This window comes from Grammomys surdaster, unplaced genomic scaffold (genome assembly GCF_004785775.1).
Source record: "Grammomys surdaster isolate TR1022 unplaced genomic scaffold, NIH_TR_1.0 126133, whole genome shotgun sequence".
Lineage (NCBI taxonomy): Eukaryota > Metazoa > Chordata > Mammalia > Rodentia > Muridae > Grammomys > Grammomys surdaster.
In genome coordinates this window covers 7037223-7055222 of record NW_021620941.1, presented here as the reverse complement: position 1 = coordinate 7055222, position 18000 = coordinate 7037223, and the positions used below count along the sequence as shown (strand labels likewise).

Here is an 18000-nt window from a genome sequence, read left to right as displayed (position 1 = left end):
GCTCTACCCCATGGGCCCAGATTCATCTCAGAAGCATTGTCATCATCCCACCAACAAGCGGCATTCCTCTGACCCAGCATAGTCTACAACTCCTGTCAGTGAACTACCATCTTTCTGTGTCAGTCATTGACCACTGACCATTAAGGATGAGGGCCATACCTTGCTAAAGGCCAGGTATGCAGGTAGCATGGAGGCTAGCTACGTGCTCCATATGTGGTCTTGAATGAATGAATGAATGAATGAATGAATGAATGATTACATTTTCTTTGCTACCAGGGTGCCAGGGAGATTAAAGGAAATTGCAGTCATAGTCATGAATTCTCTGTTTAACTCCTCAAGCAAGCCGCCCTACCTTAGTTTCCTCTGCTGAACAATCAAGATCCCAGTACTGACTCTACAGGGCCAGGTGAACCTACAAGCAGTTGTATCCCAAATATCATGTGCTTGGCCCTGGGAGGAAGCCTTGTTTAGATAAAGACAAATTACACCCAACAGAGCTGATCGAACAGCAAAAGAGACAGAAAACAGCCAGATAAGCAAAAAATGAGGTTGTCTCATAGAAAGAACCACAAGGTAAGCCAGACGCTCCCCACAATCCTGTATGCTATGAACTACTACTGCCCAATGTTTTATCACAGAAGAGAAAGCTGTCTGGCGGAGGTCAGATGCCTCCAGTCACTCAGCAAAGGTGCACAGATCCACCCAGGTTCTTAGCATCTGCTGGTAGAGAACTAACACACCCATCCTGTTCCCCAAAGGGTTCTTGGAGCCTGAGCTGCTGATGGGCAGTGTCTGAGCTCAGGGGCAACCAGACATGGAGCAAGAGGAAGGAAGCTTTCAAATAGTAGGAAGCTGAAGAACCAAGAGACCAAGCCCTCATTCCTGTGCAGACAGACTACACAGAAAGGCCCATCTCACTTGTAAGTCATGTAAGGCCAAAGCTGGACATCATGTCGGACAACAAGAAATGGTCCTTATACTGTGTGTGAGAAGGCAAAACAGAGGGTCTCCTGAGTGCTGCACTGCACACACCAGCCAAGTATGAGTTCAGCATTTCTCCCAAGATTCCACATCAGCCCTGTGCGTGTTCCAAAAGGACTTAGCGTGTGAATGAGCACACTCTGAGAGAGGGCTCAAATCCAAAGCAGACCTGGAAGAGTCAAGTGAATACAGTGGAGATCACCAAGAGGCTACATTGAAAAAACAATGGGCAAGTGGGAGAATTTTGTCCTTAGGGACAATGGCCTTTTACCCTCCTAGTAGAAGGCCTCACCGAGGGGAAGAAGGCATGAGATGGGGCTCAAGTGACTCTCCAGTGTCCTGTGTGAGGCTGGACTGTCTGAGTGAGGGTAGGGGCAGCCCTCTGAGTAGGACCATGTTGGCTAGAGAGGCTGGAGAAGTCATGCCTAGGTCTACAAAGATTTGTGGGAGCTGGGAGTGGAACTTTGGTCAGAGGAGCAGGTGCAGAGTACAGGGTCCCTTAGATTTTTAATATAGGCCAATCTGGGAAACTTAAGGATACCAGAACTCCCAGCAGTATGGTAGAAGGATTTACATTTGCCACCTTTGCTCTGAGTTCTCAGCCTAAGCCAGTGAGCTCCATCTGCCCTAAGCCTCTCCAGAGTCTGGGACTGGGACATCTTTGAATCCTGGAGGCTCAAGCCTCAGAGCTGTCTGGCAAGGAGAAAAGCTACCCACCCCCATCCCTAACATACCCTCACTGCTAAGAGACCAGACCCAAGTTGTCTCTACAAGCATATGTCCCCAAAATAGGCCCCCATGGGGGAGTGACAGTTTCCAGGCTAATTAGACAAAGAGAGCCACTGGGGACATTCATGCCCCCTGGGATTCTTCCTGTGTTTCTCACTATCAGTCCCACTCTGGCTGAGCAGGGACATGAGTCATAGCCCTCGCCCACATACCAGATAAGATGTGCTCTCAGCCTGCTCATGGAGGCTAGGGGCCGACTCCATTTGGCCTTCCCGGGACTGCACCCAGTGCTACAGACTGAGCTGGCTCTATAGTCACAAGCATGCCCAACAGTGAGGGCTGGACTCCCCAGAAGGAGTTTCTCATCTCTCCTAAGATGGCCTGGCCACTTTGCCCCATGGACGTCCCTTGGCCTCCTGGTTCCTCTTTCATCCAGTGACCAGCTTGGCACCAGCCTGTCTATGACTTCTCAGACCTATGCTACCTCTGCTGAGAGGTGTTCTGTCCCTGCCTCCCAGGTGACACGCTGTAGTGCCACGAGGTTCCCACATGTAGACTGCTTGGCCTATCAAGCTGAAGACAGTTTCCTTTTAGACTACCCTGTATCTGAGCTTGACTTTCAAGGTCACCCTATAGAAGGGAGGAAACACACCTTGGAGATTCTGCTGAGCCCACATCTCTACCCAGCTGTGTAGTTTCCACCTCGACCCAGCAATGACTGGCTCTGTGACAGCTGATAGTGATCTTCAGCTTGGCTGGATCTAGAATTACCCAGGAGGCTAGCCTCTCAACTGAGAGGAATTACCTAGTTTAGGTTAGCTTCAAGGCATGCCCGTGACAGGGTGCGGAAGACCTGCTGTAAACGGGGACAGCCCCATTCCCTGGGCAGGGGTCCTAGACTGCACCAGCATCCATCTCTCTGCTTTCTGACTGTGATACAACCTGACCATCTGCCTCAAGTTCCCCATCCAGGGCTGCTCTGCCATGACAGACTGCATCCTCGAACTGTTGTGAATCAAAAGAAACCCTTTGTCCCTTTAGATGCCCTTTTGGTGGCATTTTGCCACAGTAATAAGTAAAGTAACTAAGACAGGTGTTTCTCCCCTGCCAGGCTGGGAATCAAGAAAAGGATTGACTTTGACAAAATAGAACAGAGCCCCGACGTGTGTGGGGCTGCTGGGCCGTACCACACTTACCCCAAGGGTGTGGCTGCCTGAATCTTGCATTGTATGTATCTGACTGCAGTATCATCCTTGCCTCCTCTCTAGGATCCTCACTGTGGATGAAGCCTAGGGTACCCTGTGAATGGTGGCTACTCTGTAGACAACCTAAAGAGATGGAGTCTGGGAGCTAAACTCACCTCTTCTCAGCCCCCTGAAGACCAGAGGGAAGGCAGGTGCTTGGCAACCCCTGGCCAGAGATCCCCCCAACCCCCGTGCTCAGCTCATCTGAAGGCACTGCCATCCAGACTGACTAAAGGATGCCTCTCCTCCGGGCTCAGCCTCCCCACTCACCGGGGCCACAGACAGTGGACTTGATCCCCGTCTTCTCCAACACGGGGACACGGTTAATGGCACCTTCAATGTGCTGGGTGAACACATCCCAGTCCAGGTCAAAGAGGCCAAAGGCAAATTTGTCTGACACCTACAAATGAAGCCAGAAGAAGAGCACTGATCCTTCCAGGCCCACCTATGACACGGCTCCAGCCCCTAGCCAGGTAGGGAACCAGGTCAGACAAGACAGAGGATGGGATTCACTTGTGGGCTCTCAATCCACCCACTCCCTTCCTTCCTGGTTGTACTCCACCTAGTTTTCCTGGACTGTTTCTGTGATCTCCAGCTGGGCTCCAGCTTCTTGCTGCTAACCCATTCTCTCAAACCATACAGTACCTGCCCTTCTCCTGAGCCTCCCATGGCTCCCAGTTACCTACCTCAACTGGTCAAAACCCTCCATGTGCCTGCCCTCCCAACCACTCTCCTATGCTCAGCCTTGTAACAACTCTTCTGATTTTAGGATGGGCAAGAATACCACCAGTCATTGTACCACACACCTTTAATCCCAGCACTCAGGAGACACTGGTCTACACAGTGAGTTCTGGGACAGTTAGAACTACATAGAGACCCTGTCTAAAGAGAGGGAAGGGCCCTATCTCAGGAGCAAGCTGGAGCTGCTCCTAGGCCACCACAACCTTGGCAACTGGCCATCCAGCCCACCTGTGTCTTCAACCTGACCTCTCCAACAACCCATACTACTAACTGTGCTGGGGTGCAGTCACCACCCACACTGCACTACTCAACCCTGTGAACTTTTGTTTGGCTCCCTACCTCCAGGCAGTCAGTCTCCCCAACCCTTTCCAGAACTAAATAGACATTTGGTCCGGAATCACCATCTAGTCAGTCTGTTTGTGGACATCTGGATGAGACACCTATGGTGTCCCCTGAATTGTCCTCCATCCCTGAGGCTCCACTGTGGCCTTGGAGAGAGGCAGGAAGGGCAAGTGAGGCCTCAGAAGGCCCATCATTGCTGCTGCTCAACCAAGGGCTGGGTCACTTCCAAGCTCTTCTAGAGTCCAGCGTGCTGAGCTGGGCAGCAATCCATCTGGCTTCTGGTATACCCGAGTGCCAGTTCTCAGAAGCACTCAAGTCGGGTGGGGCCGAGGCACCTCTGTCTTTCCACCATGGGATCCTTGAGGGCGAATCTTACCTCATCCCAAAAGATAGGGTTGGCCTCATAGCCACCCACAGACAAGGCATCCCCCTGCAGACGGAGGTACACAGAAGCATCATGATCCCGGACATTGGGCATGTTCTGGAAGGTAAAGCAGAGAGGCCACAGGTGTCAAGCAGCCCTTTAGCACTGGTCCCCATGCCCTGGGGCATGCCCAGCTCTGGGTGAACTTGTGTCACCTTCTCCTACACTGGAGATGAACAGGGAAGGAGACAGGCAGAGAGAGACAGGAACCCCTCAAAGAGGCCTGGCTCATTTGTGAGCAGCAACCACAGTGTCTGAGTTAGGGACGGCTTTCAGAAGCACTGTCATAGTTGCAATAAATAAGTACTCCTTTAAAATAATAACAGTTAGCCCTGCCAGTACCATCAACAGCAGCACTAACACACCAAAGATTGTAGAGCAAAATAGCGCAGGTTTGTGGAGACCCCTGGAGGCCAGGGAAGCCCATGTTCCTGTCCCAGCAGGCAGGTTCCCTGCCCCTCGGCCTCTTGGCCGCAGCAAGACACACATGTCTGCCTAGCAACTCCACTGCTCACTCCATACAGGAGTCCATTGTACTCTGGTGGACAATATGTCTCTACTCCAATTCTGTCCCCAACTTCTGACCTCAATTTATTCTCTCCCAGTTGCTTCAAACCCTGCTGGCTGCTTCCTTTTGGAAGTCAGAGTGATTGCTCCTCTGTTCTTGGTCCTCTGAAACACCAGCTAGATAAACATGATCATGGCCACAGCTACCCCATGAGCTCCTCCTAGAGGCTAGTACCTTGCTCACCACATTACCTTGTTCTGCCTCAGCACAGCCCCATGCACAGTTACCACCTGCGCTGCAGGAAAGGGAGGGAACTGAGAGCCGAGGCCACTCAGTTGGTAGAGTGCTTGCCAGCAAGTTCAATCCCCAGCACGTCATGAACTAGGTGTGGTGGTGCATAGGATAATCAGGGGTTCCAGGTCATCCTTGTCTATAAAACTAGCTCAAGAGTAACCTGAGCTACATGAGACTCAGACAGTGAGGATGAGCACAAGTAAGAGGAGGAGCGGGAAAGGACTAGAAAGATAGCCCAGTGAGATGACTCAGTGGGTAAAGGAACTTACCACCAGTCCTGATAACCCCATGTTTGATCTCAGGAACCCACATGGTAGAAAAACCAGCCTCATAAGTTAGCCCCTGACCTCTACATGCACACACACAGATACACACACACACACACACACACACACACACACACGCAGAGAGAGAGAGAGAGAGAGAGAGAGAGAGAGAGAGAGAGAGAGAGAGAGACTGAACACGAACTGTGGTGAAAATTTAAAGAAAGAAAAGGGAACCCCAAGGCTTAGAACAGTGACTGCACTCTCCTAGGCTGAGTGGGAAGATGTGGACTTCTAATCCACAGCCTAGGCTGTGGCCTTGTGTTTCGCATCTGCATGGGGCAACCATCTCCCTGCAGAAGCAGATGGGAAGGTGATGAAAATGTAAGATAGACAGAACCATACCTTGAATGGACACAAGGAGGTTAGGACAGAGCTGGCTAGAACCAAGGCAGCTTCTCAAAGCTGGGAGATCTTAGATGCCCCAGAGGATGAGCACCAAGCCCTGACTGGGCCCTTGCCTGTAACTACGGCTACTACAGGAAGACAATATCCTGCAGCACATGGCTGCCAGGTCCAGGGAGTTTCCTGAGCTGAGATGGGCAAGAGGACACATGATACAAACCCCAGAGCAAGTTTGCAGCCTTGGAACTCTCCTCAGCAGAGTAGGACCACAGCAGTAGGCAAGCAAGTCTGAGGCCTGGCTCTGTCTCCTGCCTAGCCCCAGCACTAGGCAGGGCAAAACTCATAGAGCCTCATCACACCAGACAGTCCCTGCATGTCTTGAAGCATCAGGGATGGTGGCCCTATCCATGTACATACCCACAGGCACCTGGGGACCTTGCAGCTTGGCTCTGACTTTGAGAGTCATGGGAGGGAGATAGCCAGCTGCAGGCTGTCCTAATGCTTCCCAGAAAGGGCTTTAGCTAGGAGTGAGGGGTAGTGCCCCTCAGTGGACACCCTGTGCTTACCCTCAACCCAGGACACATCCACTGCCCCCATTTACACCTCAGACTCAGCCTGGCTCCGGTGAGCCCTTCATGGTCAGAGAGTGACCCCTGGTGGCCATCTGAGGAGTTGGTTCTCCCCGCAGTGCTGAACTTTGGCAGTCAGCATGGCCAGTTTTCCCTGCACACCAAATACAGTCCAAGGTAGGTGTCTCTGTAAATAAGGACCTACTGTGTGTTCAGAGGGAGTTACTCTGGAAACAATGGCAAGAATCCACCAGACCCAGGGTTTTGGTGTGCTATTTTCTACATTCACACTATGAAACATCTAGGTTTGACATCTTGGAGGCAGGAGGGAAGCTAAACTCACACGAGGCGGGGAAGGCAGGCACTAAGAACCTAGCATGGGCAAGAGGGGGTGTGCATGTGTCCAAGACTCTCATTGCTGAGCCCTAAACAAGAGCGATGTGGCCTCTCACACTACCCCACCCCACAACCTATGGCTCAGATCTCTGAAATGTCAATCAAAATCAAAACCAATGCCATGCTCTGTGACCTTCTCCATCATCCTCAAATCCCCACTGAGAGGTGTGGCCTCCTCCTTCTGCAGAGAGCTACCGAAAGATCAACTAGTCCTCCAATCTCAGCTATGGATGTCAGGCAACCCACGCTCAGCCACATTTGATTGGCCTAAGGTGAGTGTCTTTGTGTAGTCCTTTAGGACAGGCTCTGCCCTTTACTGGGTCTCTGAACCCTGAAACTCTGGAGGGGTTCCCTTCCAGAACCCTTTGCAGCTTCTTTGAGAGTTGCTCCTTTGCTTGTCTGTAGGACCCCCATTTTCTCTTCAGGCAAAAACTGGGTCTCTCCCTGTTTTACCCCCACCACCTGGAGCAGGGCCTGGAACATGAAGCCATTCCAGTCAGTGCTGGCTGGAGACAGGATTCGATGCCCATTGGGGAGGATTAACAAGTAGGTGAATGATGGTGGAATAGGGGAATGAAAAGGTGAATGGGGAGGAGGGATGGGCCATGGGTGGGTGGACAGAAGGCAATAAAGAAGAAGGGATGGAAAGATGGACAGATGTACAAGGAGATGGGTGAATGGCTGGATAGATGGAAGAAGGCATCGAGGAGGAATGGAAGGTGGGAGGGTGGCAAGAAGGATGGAGGGAAAGAAATGAATGGCGAGATACAGGATGGGAGAGGAAAAAGAGAAGAGGGGCTGCAGATGGCTCAAAGTTAAGAGCACTGACTGATTTCCCAGAGGACTGGGGTTTGAGTCCCAAGACCCACATGGGTGCCATGTAATTCCAAGATCCAAGCACCCTCATACAGACATATATGCAAACAAAACACCAGTGCACATAAGACAAACATTTTTTTAAAGGATAGAGGGAAGGAAAGAGAAGGATGAGGAATAAAGAGAGGGGGAAGGTAGGAAGAGGAGAGGAGGGTGGAGGAGTGATGGGGAAGCAGTGGGTTTAGAAGGAGTGACGGAGGAGGCGGGAGGGAAGGGAAAGACGTGCTCAGATGATTGGTGAGAGGTAGGAGGGCTCAGTTGTAAGGCACCAGAAAACTACCAGCCAACAACATAGAAAAGAAGACCCAAGTAGACCAAGAGAGGAGTGAGCAGAAGGCACATAATTCCGGGTACCTGCAGGTACACACAGCCCAGGGCTCCCTCAGCAGAGGCTCTCAGAGTCGTGCTGAGTGTCAGGAACCAGAGTCATAAGAATGGACTCATCATGTTTGATTTCTCTGAAACTCAGGTCCAGGACGTTGAACAAAGCCAAACTGGCTGCCTACAGCAAGGTCTAGTAACTCTGATTACCAGACCGGAGATATCAAGGAGAAGCCAGGCCCTGGTGACCAAAGTAGCCTGCACCATCAAATTCACAGCGGCAACTCGTGTTACATCTGCCACCACCCGTTACACAGAGGACGTGCCTAAGGCTGAGGGATGTGCCATTTGACTAGGTCCAAACTGGGTCTTAGGGAAAGTCCCGAGCTCACCAGCTGCCATCGCTTACCTGGATCCCCTCAATGCGCTCTGTGACGACATAGGCGTGGTGCATGGCCACCAGTGGGACCTTTACTCCTGCCATCCGGCCCACGGTGTTCGCCCACACTCCTGGAAGCAGAATGGAGAGTAACTCAGCTGCCACTCTCAGAGTGGGCATGGGACACCTCAGAATTCCTGCCTATCCTGACTTCCCATCCCAGAAAGATGTACTTTATGGGTGGGACCTGAGCTGAGAGAGTCAGAGGAACAGCATCCCACCTGCACAGTTGACCACGCAGGGTGTCTGGATGGATCCATGCTCCGTCTCCACAGCTGCCACCCGCCGCACTCCAAAGTCATCCGTCCGCACACAGATGCCAGTCACTGCACAGTTTTCAATGACCTGAGATGGGAAAAAACTGTACCCTAAACATGTGGGGCTCTCTGACAGTCTGACCTCCATCCATGACCCACTAGATAGGCCAGGATATTGCTTCTGTGAGGAACACTTCCTGATTCATTTGATCAGAGAAAAGGAAGACACATTACAAGACAGCAGAGCCTACTCCCTTCCTTAGTTGGAACATTTGTGCAGATTGGCAGGCAGGGGGATACTCATTCAGAATAGCAAAGGATTGCTGGCTCATCTAGTAGGTAAGATTCATTTGAAAATAGAAAAATATTCATACATCATTTTGGTTTTTAATAAGATGTGTGTCTGTTTTATTCCTTCATAGAAACAGAAACATGTTAAAATGTCCAGTGTTGCGGGACTCTTTTTTTTTTTTACTTCCTCTATGTTTATTTGTCTTTTTATGTGTGCATGTATGTGGTATATCCATGTGCTGTGTGTGCTGTCTCATTGTGTGGAGGTGTGTACATGTGCATGCACTGTGCTGGTTGTGTGTGCTGTCTCATTGTGTGGAGGTGTGTACAGGTGCTGGTTGGCTTTAAATGTCAACTTGATTCAACTTAGAATCGACATGAGAGAGACTTAACTGAGGAATTATCTAGATCAGGTTGGCCTCTGGATGTGTCTATGGAGAACTGACTTGATTGTTAACTGACCTAGCCCATGGTGGGCAGCACCATTCCCTATGCTAAGCCTAAACTTTATGAGTGAAGAAAGATACCCGGGCATCATGGGTGCACTCATATCTATCTATCTATCTATCTATCTATCTATCTATCTATCATTCTCTCTCTCTCTCTCTCTCTCTCTCTCTCTCTCTCTCTCTCTCTCTTTCTCTCTCTCTCTCTCTTTCTGATCCTGAGTGTTAGATGCTTGAGTTTCTACCTTGATTTCTCAATGGTTTGTAACCTGATTGTAAGACTAGTCAGTCCTTTCCTTCCCTAAGTTATTTTTTGTCAGGGTGTTTTAACACAGCAACAAACATGAAAGTAGGGCATGAAATCACATTTGGAGGTCAGAGAAGGACATTGGTGTCCTCCTCTGCCACTCTACCTTGTTCCCTTGAGACAGGCTCTCTCACTGAGCCTGGAGCTCACTGTTTCCACGAGGATGACAGACAGAAAACCACATGGATGTTGGAAATATAAAACTCGGTCCTGAGAATCAAGTACTCTTATGCAGTAAGCCATATCCCCAGCCCCTGTTGATCATTTTCTACAGTAAGTTTTTCTACAGTAAGTGCAAGGTTGAGGCAAAAGAAGACAGAATAATAAGGGATCCAGAGATTTCTTTTGTGACAGAGTAGGATCCTTGTGAAGGGATGGAACAACACAATGGACCCAAAGGCTGGGCAGTACCAACTGGCCCAAGACCACATATATCAGGCCAAGGATGGAGCCTGTCCTCCAGCCTCAGGGTTTGTAGGGAAAGGGGGTGGGCTCAGAGTAAAGACACATAGTTGGCAGTTACAGGTACCTGAGCTCCTCGAGCCACTGCTGCTCTGGTGAGGGTAGCACAGGTGCCAGCAGGGTCCATGGTACCATCCTGTGGCACATACAGGGTCCCATAGAGGTCGTCCACGTTCATCAGTGGGTACAGATTCTTGGTCTCTGCCGGGCTCAGCACATGGGATTCTATACCATAGGCCTTGCCCAACTAGAAAAACCCAAAAAAAGTACCTGAGCCCATGGGAAGCAGGTTTTCAGGCCACTCACCTGACCCAGGGCCCAACCTGCTGCCTCTAGAAGCCTGGGCAGGTCTCTATGCCCAGAGGACCCCTTAGGTCTTCTCCAGCAAGAAAGTGAAGGGGTGGAGACAGTGCAGAGGCAGGGTCTGGAGCCACACCCCTTGGCTCTAGCATCTGCTCCAGTGGCAGCTTTTTAAGGGAAATGGGGGTACTGAACACCTACTCCCAGGAATGAGCAGATAGTAAACTGTGTGGTTGATTAGGAACTCAGACAAGAATGAGCTACAAACTGCTTAGTGTGTCATAATACAATCAAAACGACCCTCACAGTCTCTTATTTTAGGTCTGATGATTCCAGGTTTTCCCCAAAAAACACCAACATACTCTTGGCTTGACGGCACTGACAAACAGGCCATGCCCCCATATTTAATTGGACCAAGGATAACCAATCCAATGGAGGTGATGACCTATTTAACAGGGTTCCACCCAGTTAGCAATGAGATCCTCTAAGGATATTTTTCTTTTTGAGACAGGGTCTCATGTGTCACAGGCTGGCCAGAAACTGTAAAGCCAATGATGAACTTAAACTCCTGACCTTTCTGATAGGGTAAGAGGCATGTCCCACTATACCAGGCTTCAGATAACTTCAGAGGTAAAACTCAGTGACTCTGAACAGTTCTAAATCTGAGAGCAGGTGAACCAGAGAGTTGGGGTGGAACCAAGGACTTGGTGCACACCGAACAAGCACCCTACCAACTAAACTACACCCCAGCACTCTCCAGGAATTTTGAATGAAGAGTGTGGCCAAGGCTCTCCACCCAGGTAGCCCATCCAGCAAAGAGCATCGATAGGGTTTGAACCCTCATCTGTAGGCACTGGCTTCCAGTGCCAAGAGATTATTGCATGTACTCATTGCTGGGGCCTCCTTCATCTGGGTGTATGCCCACAAAGAGCACAGCATCTATGTGAGCTCCTATGAGGTATGCACTCCACACCTATGGAACACAGTCCCCCAGCTGAGCTCCCATGCAGAGAGCATGCCCCGCTTTCCCTAGGGGCATACCCACCGACATGAGCCTCTTGTATTCATCCAGGCGCTGCCGGTTAGAGGCAATGAATAGGCCACCGTTCTGGATCCAGCCTGTATGCAGCCCAGTCTCCTTTTCCAGATCATGGCTCACCACTTGCCGTGTATGAGCCAGAAGCTCTACCTCCACATCGCTGGGCCGCAGCTGCCACAATAAGCCTGGGTCAGAAAAGGACACCATCATTCCCCTGCAGGGTGGTGTTACGCTCCACTTCTTCCAGAGGAATAACGAGGGGCAGTGAGGAGCCCAGGGATGTTAGGTAGGGCACGACCTGCCACAGGTGGAAGTCAGGCCTATGCTGGGGCAGCTCCTAGTGACAGTATCTAGGGCTCCCATTAGCAAGCATCTATGTGGCAGGCCTGGTAGAGTCTACCTAAGGTCTTGAGAGGCCGGGCTAGCCTCAGACTTGCTCTGTGACCAAGAATGAAGCTGAATTCCTCATCTTCCGGTCTCTGGCTCACAAGTGCTAACATGATAGGCCTAGGCCACCGTACCTGGCCTTAGGAGGTTATGTCATAGGTGAACCTCATAAGCACCAAATAGTTGAATTCAAAGTCAGAGAGCAGGTAAATGGTGAAACTGAAAACTGACCAGACCCAGAAATCCCGGTCTTTCTAAGACAGCAGAGGCTGAGGCACAGAGGTCAGCAATGAAGCTACTGTGGCACGTAGGGGCAAGGCCTGACAGCCCAGCCAGCCTGGCCCTGGGAGATGGGCTTAAAGCAGTGGTTCTCAACCTTCCTAATGCCAAGACCCCTTAATAGGCTCTCCCTAGCACAGCTCTTCAGAGAATAAAGTCTGGCTGGCCTTCCACTCCATCATACATCTTTCCTCTCCAACTCCTCTGCCTCACCCAGACTGACCCCCAGCTGTGTCCACCTACCCGCCTGCACCCAGGCTCCCACCTGCTGAGTGCCAGGTGGTCCCTGAGGTCAGTCGCTCTCTCTCCAGCAGCACTGCTCCACCTACACCCAGCTTGGCCAAGTGGTACAGAGTCTGGCAGCCCAAACTGCCCCCACCAATGATCACAACATTGGCTGTGCTAGGCAGGGGCTGGCTTGGTCCTTGGGGCACCACGGAGGCACCTTGGACCTCCTCTTTCAGGGTCCGCTGGTATGGAACACTCTTCTCAGTGGTGAGCCTGGCCTCCCTGGCTAGGGGCTGTAGCCCCAGGTTCCGAGCAGATCTCCTTTGAAGACAGGTGGCAGCTACGCGTAGGACCTGGCTCAACGAAGCCATGGGAACTAGGGCTCCTGTACCTTGAGGAGCCAACAAGAGAGTCAGGTTGGATGGGGTACAGTGCAGACACTGTGGGGGTGAAGCTAAGTGCAGGCCCATGTCCCTGAGGCTCCCATGCTACATCCGCGCCCTTCTCCCTGCTGTGTTCCTGTGATGTGTGTCCACTCACCCACTCCCCACTCACTCACCCACTCACTCACCCACTCACTCACCCAGTCACTCATCCACTCCCCACTCACTCACCCACTCCCCACTCACTCATCCACTCCCCACTCACTCACCCACTCACTCACCCACTCACTCACCCACTCCCCACTCACTCACCCACTCCCCACTCACTCATCCACTCCCCACCCACTCACCCACTCCCCACTCACTCATCCACTCCCCACTCACTCACCCACTCACTCCCCACTCACTCACCCAAGCATCTGGATTTCAGATGGGACTCTGTACTGGCTTAAGGGGTCTCACTTCTCTGTCCCCTCCACAGTCCTTCCTTAAGAGATCAACAAGAGCCCTTCCTTCAGAAAGCCCACCCCACGCCCATCTCCCTATTCATCAAAATGTAATAATATGAGTTTACCAGGAAACCAGGCAGTGATGGCACACACCTTTAATCCCAGCACTTGGAAGGGAGAAACAGACAGATCTGAGTTTGAGGCCAGCTCTACAGAGTGAGTTCCAGGGCAGTTGGGGCTACACAGAGAAACCCTGTCTCACACCGACACACACACACACACCAAAAAAAAAAAAAAAAAAAAAAAAAGTCTACCAGGACTGATGGTACCCAGAGTGTCTCCTGGAGAGGATCCCTGCCCAGCACAGGGAAGAAAGAGAGAGAGGCCTCTGAGGGATTTCTCATGCCCTTTCCTGGGTTCAGCAGTAAAGTCAAGGCTTTGGCTGAGTGGGGCTGGCTTCCTTAGTACTAATGACTATTACCAAGTAGCCAGTTAACTGAGAAACTCACTTCCATCATCCAGTGTGGATGACAAGCTCTGTGCATTCACTCACTCCCACAGACTGCTCTGAGGCCCGTGACTCTTGCCTCTATTTTAGGGGAAGAGACTGAGGTAAGGGAAGCTTCCATCACAGACCTCTGTATGGCTGACTGAACAGCACTGTGACTGAAAGCCCTCCCAGCCTGGAGACTTGGGACCCACTGTGGCACCATGTCCCACTTGTGACCACACTGAACCCACACTGGGGAAAGAGAGTGGGTCAGAACCAAGCCACCCACTTCCATACCCCACTCCAAGGAGGCTATGCTCTGAGAGGCCTAAGGAGTAGGGAGGGGTTGGATTTTCAGGGAAGAGCGGTCCTTGCCCTTGCAGTCTCAGGCTGTCCCCATCCCTACAGTGACAGCTGTCAAGTCTTCTGTGGCTTCCAAGGATGAGACAGGAAGGTATTCCTCTCAGCAGAAATCTATACATACCTTAGTCCTTTGAGGTCCTTGGCTTTCCAGAAGCTCCTGAGAGGTTCCTAGCAAGGAAAAGTCAGCATAATATGGACCCAGTCAAGGCTCTGCAAGTCCAAGCAGTGCCTCTACCTTAGGACACCACACCAGGCACTACATACCTGCCAGAGGAGCCTGCTTCCTCTCCAAGCTGTGCCTGGTGCCAATGCTGCTGGCCTGAAGTGCTGCCACGTGCTCCTTCCTTGCCAGTCCAGCTAGTCACGGCAGGGGTGGGGGATGGGGCAGCCAGGACCCCAGCCTGCTCCTCCTCCTTCAGAACAGATTCTTCATTAACCTGCCCTCTGGCCTCTGCAGCTCTCTCCCTCAGCTTCCCAAGGGCTAGGGCAGAGGACACAGGGAATGAGAGCCCAGTCACAGGCCTGAGGCCTCAGACACAGGGCCCTTTTGGAAGGCAGCAACAGGTTAGTAGGGAGCCCAAGAGGGGAAGGCACTCCACAGAGCCCTCCCATAAGAGACCCCCCCCTCCCGCACCCCCACAGTTATCCATGGCCTTCCCATCTACCCCACGTCCTTCAACCAGAAGAAGAGGGAGGTCCCAGCTAGCGAGCAGCTAACTCCAACCCTGCCCATGAAGAGGCTGTCAAGACACTGCCCCCCCTTCTTTCCCAGGCTGCATCTGGGTCTAGCTGAACAGGCCACACACTCCCTTGCTGGTCCAGCCTACAACCGGGGCGGAATGTACCTCCCACCACCCCAGCTTCCTGGCCAGCCCTGCTGGGACAGCGGCCAAGTGGGCAGTTCTCCTGGCTGGCCAGCAGAGAAGAGCTGTGAATCCGGGCCCAGCTCTGTGGATGACCCCTCTCTCATAATTCCTTCCTCATCTCTAACCCAGGGGTCTCCATACTGCTGGGCAGCCTGTCTTGCCTATTCAGGTTCCCATCTCCCCAAGCCAGCTCAATCTATAGTTGGCTTCATGGGTAGAACCATCCCTTCTTGAACTGAGGCCCCTGGCGAGGTCATCTTGGCACTAGTCTGTGCTTGCTCACTCCCGGGACCAGACAGGCCATGGAGGAAGCCAGCAGCTGCCCACAGTCTGCCTATATCCAGGACATTGTGCCCATTCCAGACATGAGTGAATCCAGGAAGAACCAGTATGTTCCAAAACTTCTGGATATCCAAAGAATCAGAGGAGGTACTAGAGAGGGGTGCTGGAATTCACAACTACTTTTACTTGCATGGAACTGTCCAGCTATGTGCCAGCTTGTCTCTTGTGTACATTTACTGAGCACCTATTGCATACAAAGTATCCCCTGGGAACCCAGAGATACCTAAGTCCCAGGTTTGGGGTACAAGGACTTACGAAACAGAAAGTAAAGATGAAGGGGAGAAGCCTGGAGGGGAAAGGCCCCTTCATGGCTGCCTACGCAGCTGCTCATTTCAGAAGTAGGGTAGCACAGACTCTCTGGTTAACCACTCTTGCCATAGGTCTCAATCTCTGCCTTGAGGCTAGTTGATTACTAGCCCCACAAGCTTGAGACTTCTCTAGGACAATGTGGGATTCTGAGATTAGGGACAGAAAGCTCATTGATCCACCCAGATGTAGCCTGTCCCAACAAACCCAAACAAAACTGAGGTCAGGCTCTGCTCACCAGACTGACAAGCTGATTAGTGAGAAGGAGGTAAAAACATTGCTCAAGTCTTCTGAGTCCCTCAGTGTGTCAGCCTCAGTGGTGTGTAGAAGGACACCTAGTTAATATAGCCCCGGGGCAGTGGCTGGGCCAGGCTAACTCTAACAGTTGCATAGTCACTGGGACTTTGGACAGGGGTGGTGGCTGAAGGCTGGGACCAGTGGCTGGTCAGCTCTGTAGGAGTTGTTCTTGACCCCAGCATGTTACCCTGCGCAGGTCAAGGAGAGATGGGAGGCTGTGCCTGTGAGTGCTGAAGTGCACAGCTCATAGCCAGGGACTGACGGGCAAGGTCCTGTTGACAGTTGCATGGATGTAGGCTGCTCTCCTCATCTCTCCTGCCACCGAGGCAGATTGTGGTCCAACCCTACCCTATTCCCCTCCACCCCACCCCACCCCTGCAACCCTACCCTATCCCAACCCCCTCCACCCCTCCCCACCCCCACAATCCCATTCCACCCTAGCCCACCTATGTTAGACTAGAGTCACAGAACTTTTGGAATGTCTCTATGTATTAAGGGAAATTATTGGAATGACTTACGGTCTGCAGTCCAACTAACCCAACAATGGGCAGCTGTGAATGAGAAATCCAAGAATCTAGTACTTGCTTAGTACCACAAGGCTAGGTGTTTCTGCTGGTCTTCAGTTTATGCTGGAATTCTGAAGAAGCAGGTTCCAACAGATGTGCTGGCAGTAAGTGAAGCAGAGGAAGAAGTGAGTCTTCCTTCTTCCAATGTCCTTATGTAGGCCTCCAGCAGGAGGTGTGGCCCAGATTAAAGGTGTGCACCACCACCATCCCTACACTAAGCTGTTCTTTCTTTGGAACTTGCTCTGTCCCAGGCTGGCCTTGAACTCAGAGATCTGCTTGTCTCTCTCTCCTGGATTAAAGGCATGTACCACCTTGCCTGGGCCTAAGTTTCTCTCTCTCTCTCTCTCTCTCTCTCTCTCTCTCTCTCTCTCTCTCTCTCTTTTTCTCAAAAGAAGATCAGCCTCTTCTTTTTTATTTTTTCAAAGATTTATTTATTTATTTATTTATTTATTTATTTATTTATTTCATGCATGTGGGTACACTGTCGGTATCTTCGGACACACCAGAAGGTGGCATCGGATGCCATTACAGATGGTTGTGAGCCACCATGTGGTTGCAGGAATTGAACTCAGGACCTCTGGAAGAGCTGTCAGTGCTCTTAACTGCTGAGCCATCTCTCCAGCCCAGGTCTAAGCTTTTCATGGTCACTATGCCTCAAGATCCAGGTCAGAAGCCTGTGAGATCTGGATCACAGTGTGCCTTCCATTTCTAGATTGTAGTTCATTCCAGATATTGTCAAGTTGGGAACTGGGAATAGCCACCACCCCACCCCACCCCACACTATACTATCAGCTTTACAGCTTTCTTAGAACTTTCTGAGTATTTTGACTCTCCTGGTGTATGTGGGGGGAGGGGCATGGCAAAAAAAAAAAGGGCAGCTCTGTGGGTAGAAAAGGGGGGTGGGGAGGATCTTGAGAAGAATTATAAGAAGAAGATTATAAGAAGAATGGGTATTTGGGAGAAAGGGAGCCTGTAGGCTGGAAGGGGAGCTTTGAAATGTATAAGTACTTGTGAGTAGGGGCTGAGAGCACCTACAGGCTAGCAGGGACCTTGATAAGCTGATACGCACCACAGGCATATGTTGATGGGAGAACCATATGTCCCTTTTGCCAGAAAGAAGGGAAATGGCTCCTTTTGGTAAGTGGAAAGCAGTTTCACAAGCTCCTGAGCAATGCTGGCTTTTATCTACCCACCAGAAATCCTCCTGTATCTGGGTTGAGCTAATTTCTAGACATTTGGACAGCCCTTTGAAGTTGGGGGGATTGAGTTTCCTTTGGAGCTAACACCATAGAACACTAGGAAGGGAGCACACTACAAGCAGGGTCACGGTTGATTCCATTCTCCAGAGTGGGGGTTAGCTCCAGGTCACAGCCTTTCCCAGATGCCCAGATTCGCAAACTCAACAAGGTT

At 51.3% G+C, this 18000-nt stretch overlaps 1 protein-coding gene across 2 annotated transcripts in view; it reads right to left on the bottom strand.

Annotated features, from left to right (window-relative positions):
• Sardh (sarcosine dehydrogenase) overlaps window positions 1-14985 on the bottom strand; it is a 59595-nt gene extending 44610 nt beyond the window's left edge. Inside the window, exons 1-10 of one of the 2 annotated variants that reach the window (XM_028756923.1) lie at window positions 14879-14985; window positions 14478-14694; window positions 14335-14381; window positions 12566-12919; window positions 11641-11819; window positions 10363-10542; window positions 8754-8877; window positions 8503-8603; window positions 4414-4518; window positions 3225-3354 (exon numbers count right to left, since the gene is read on the bottom strand). In XM_028756923.1, coding sequence (XP_028612756.1) covers window positions 3225-3354; window positions 4414-4518; window positions 8503-8603; window positions 8754-8877; window positions 10363-10542; window positions 11641-11819; window positions 12566-12899 — 1153 coding nt within the window. In that variant the 5' untranslated portion in view covers window positions 12900-12919; window positions 14335-14381; window positions 14478-14694; window positions 14879-14985. Of the gene's footprint in view, window positions 1-3224; window positions 3355-4413; window positions 4519-8502; window positions 8604-8753; window positions 8878-10362; window positions 10543-11640; window positions 11820-12565; window positions 12920-14334; window positions 14382-14477; window positions 14790-14878 lie in introns of those variants that run through there. The other variant, XM_028756922.1, reaches the window with a different exon arrangement.
• Between the last annotated feature and the right edge of the window lie 3015 nt (window positions 14986-18000).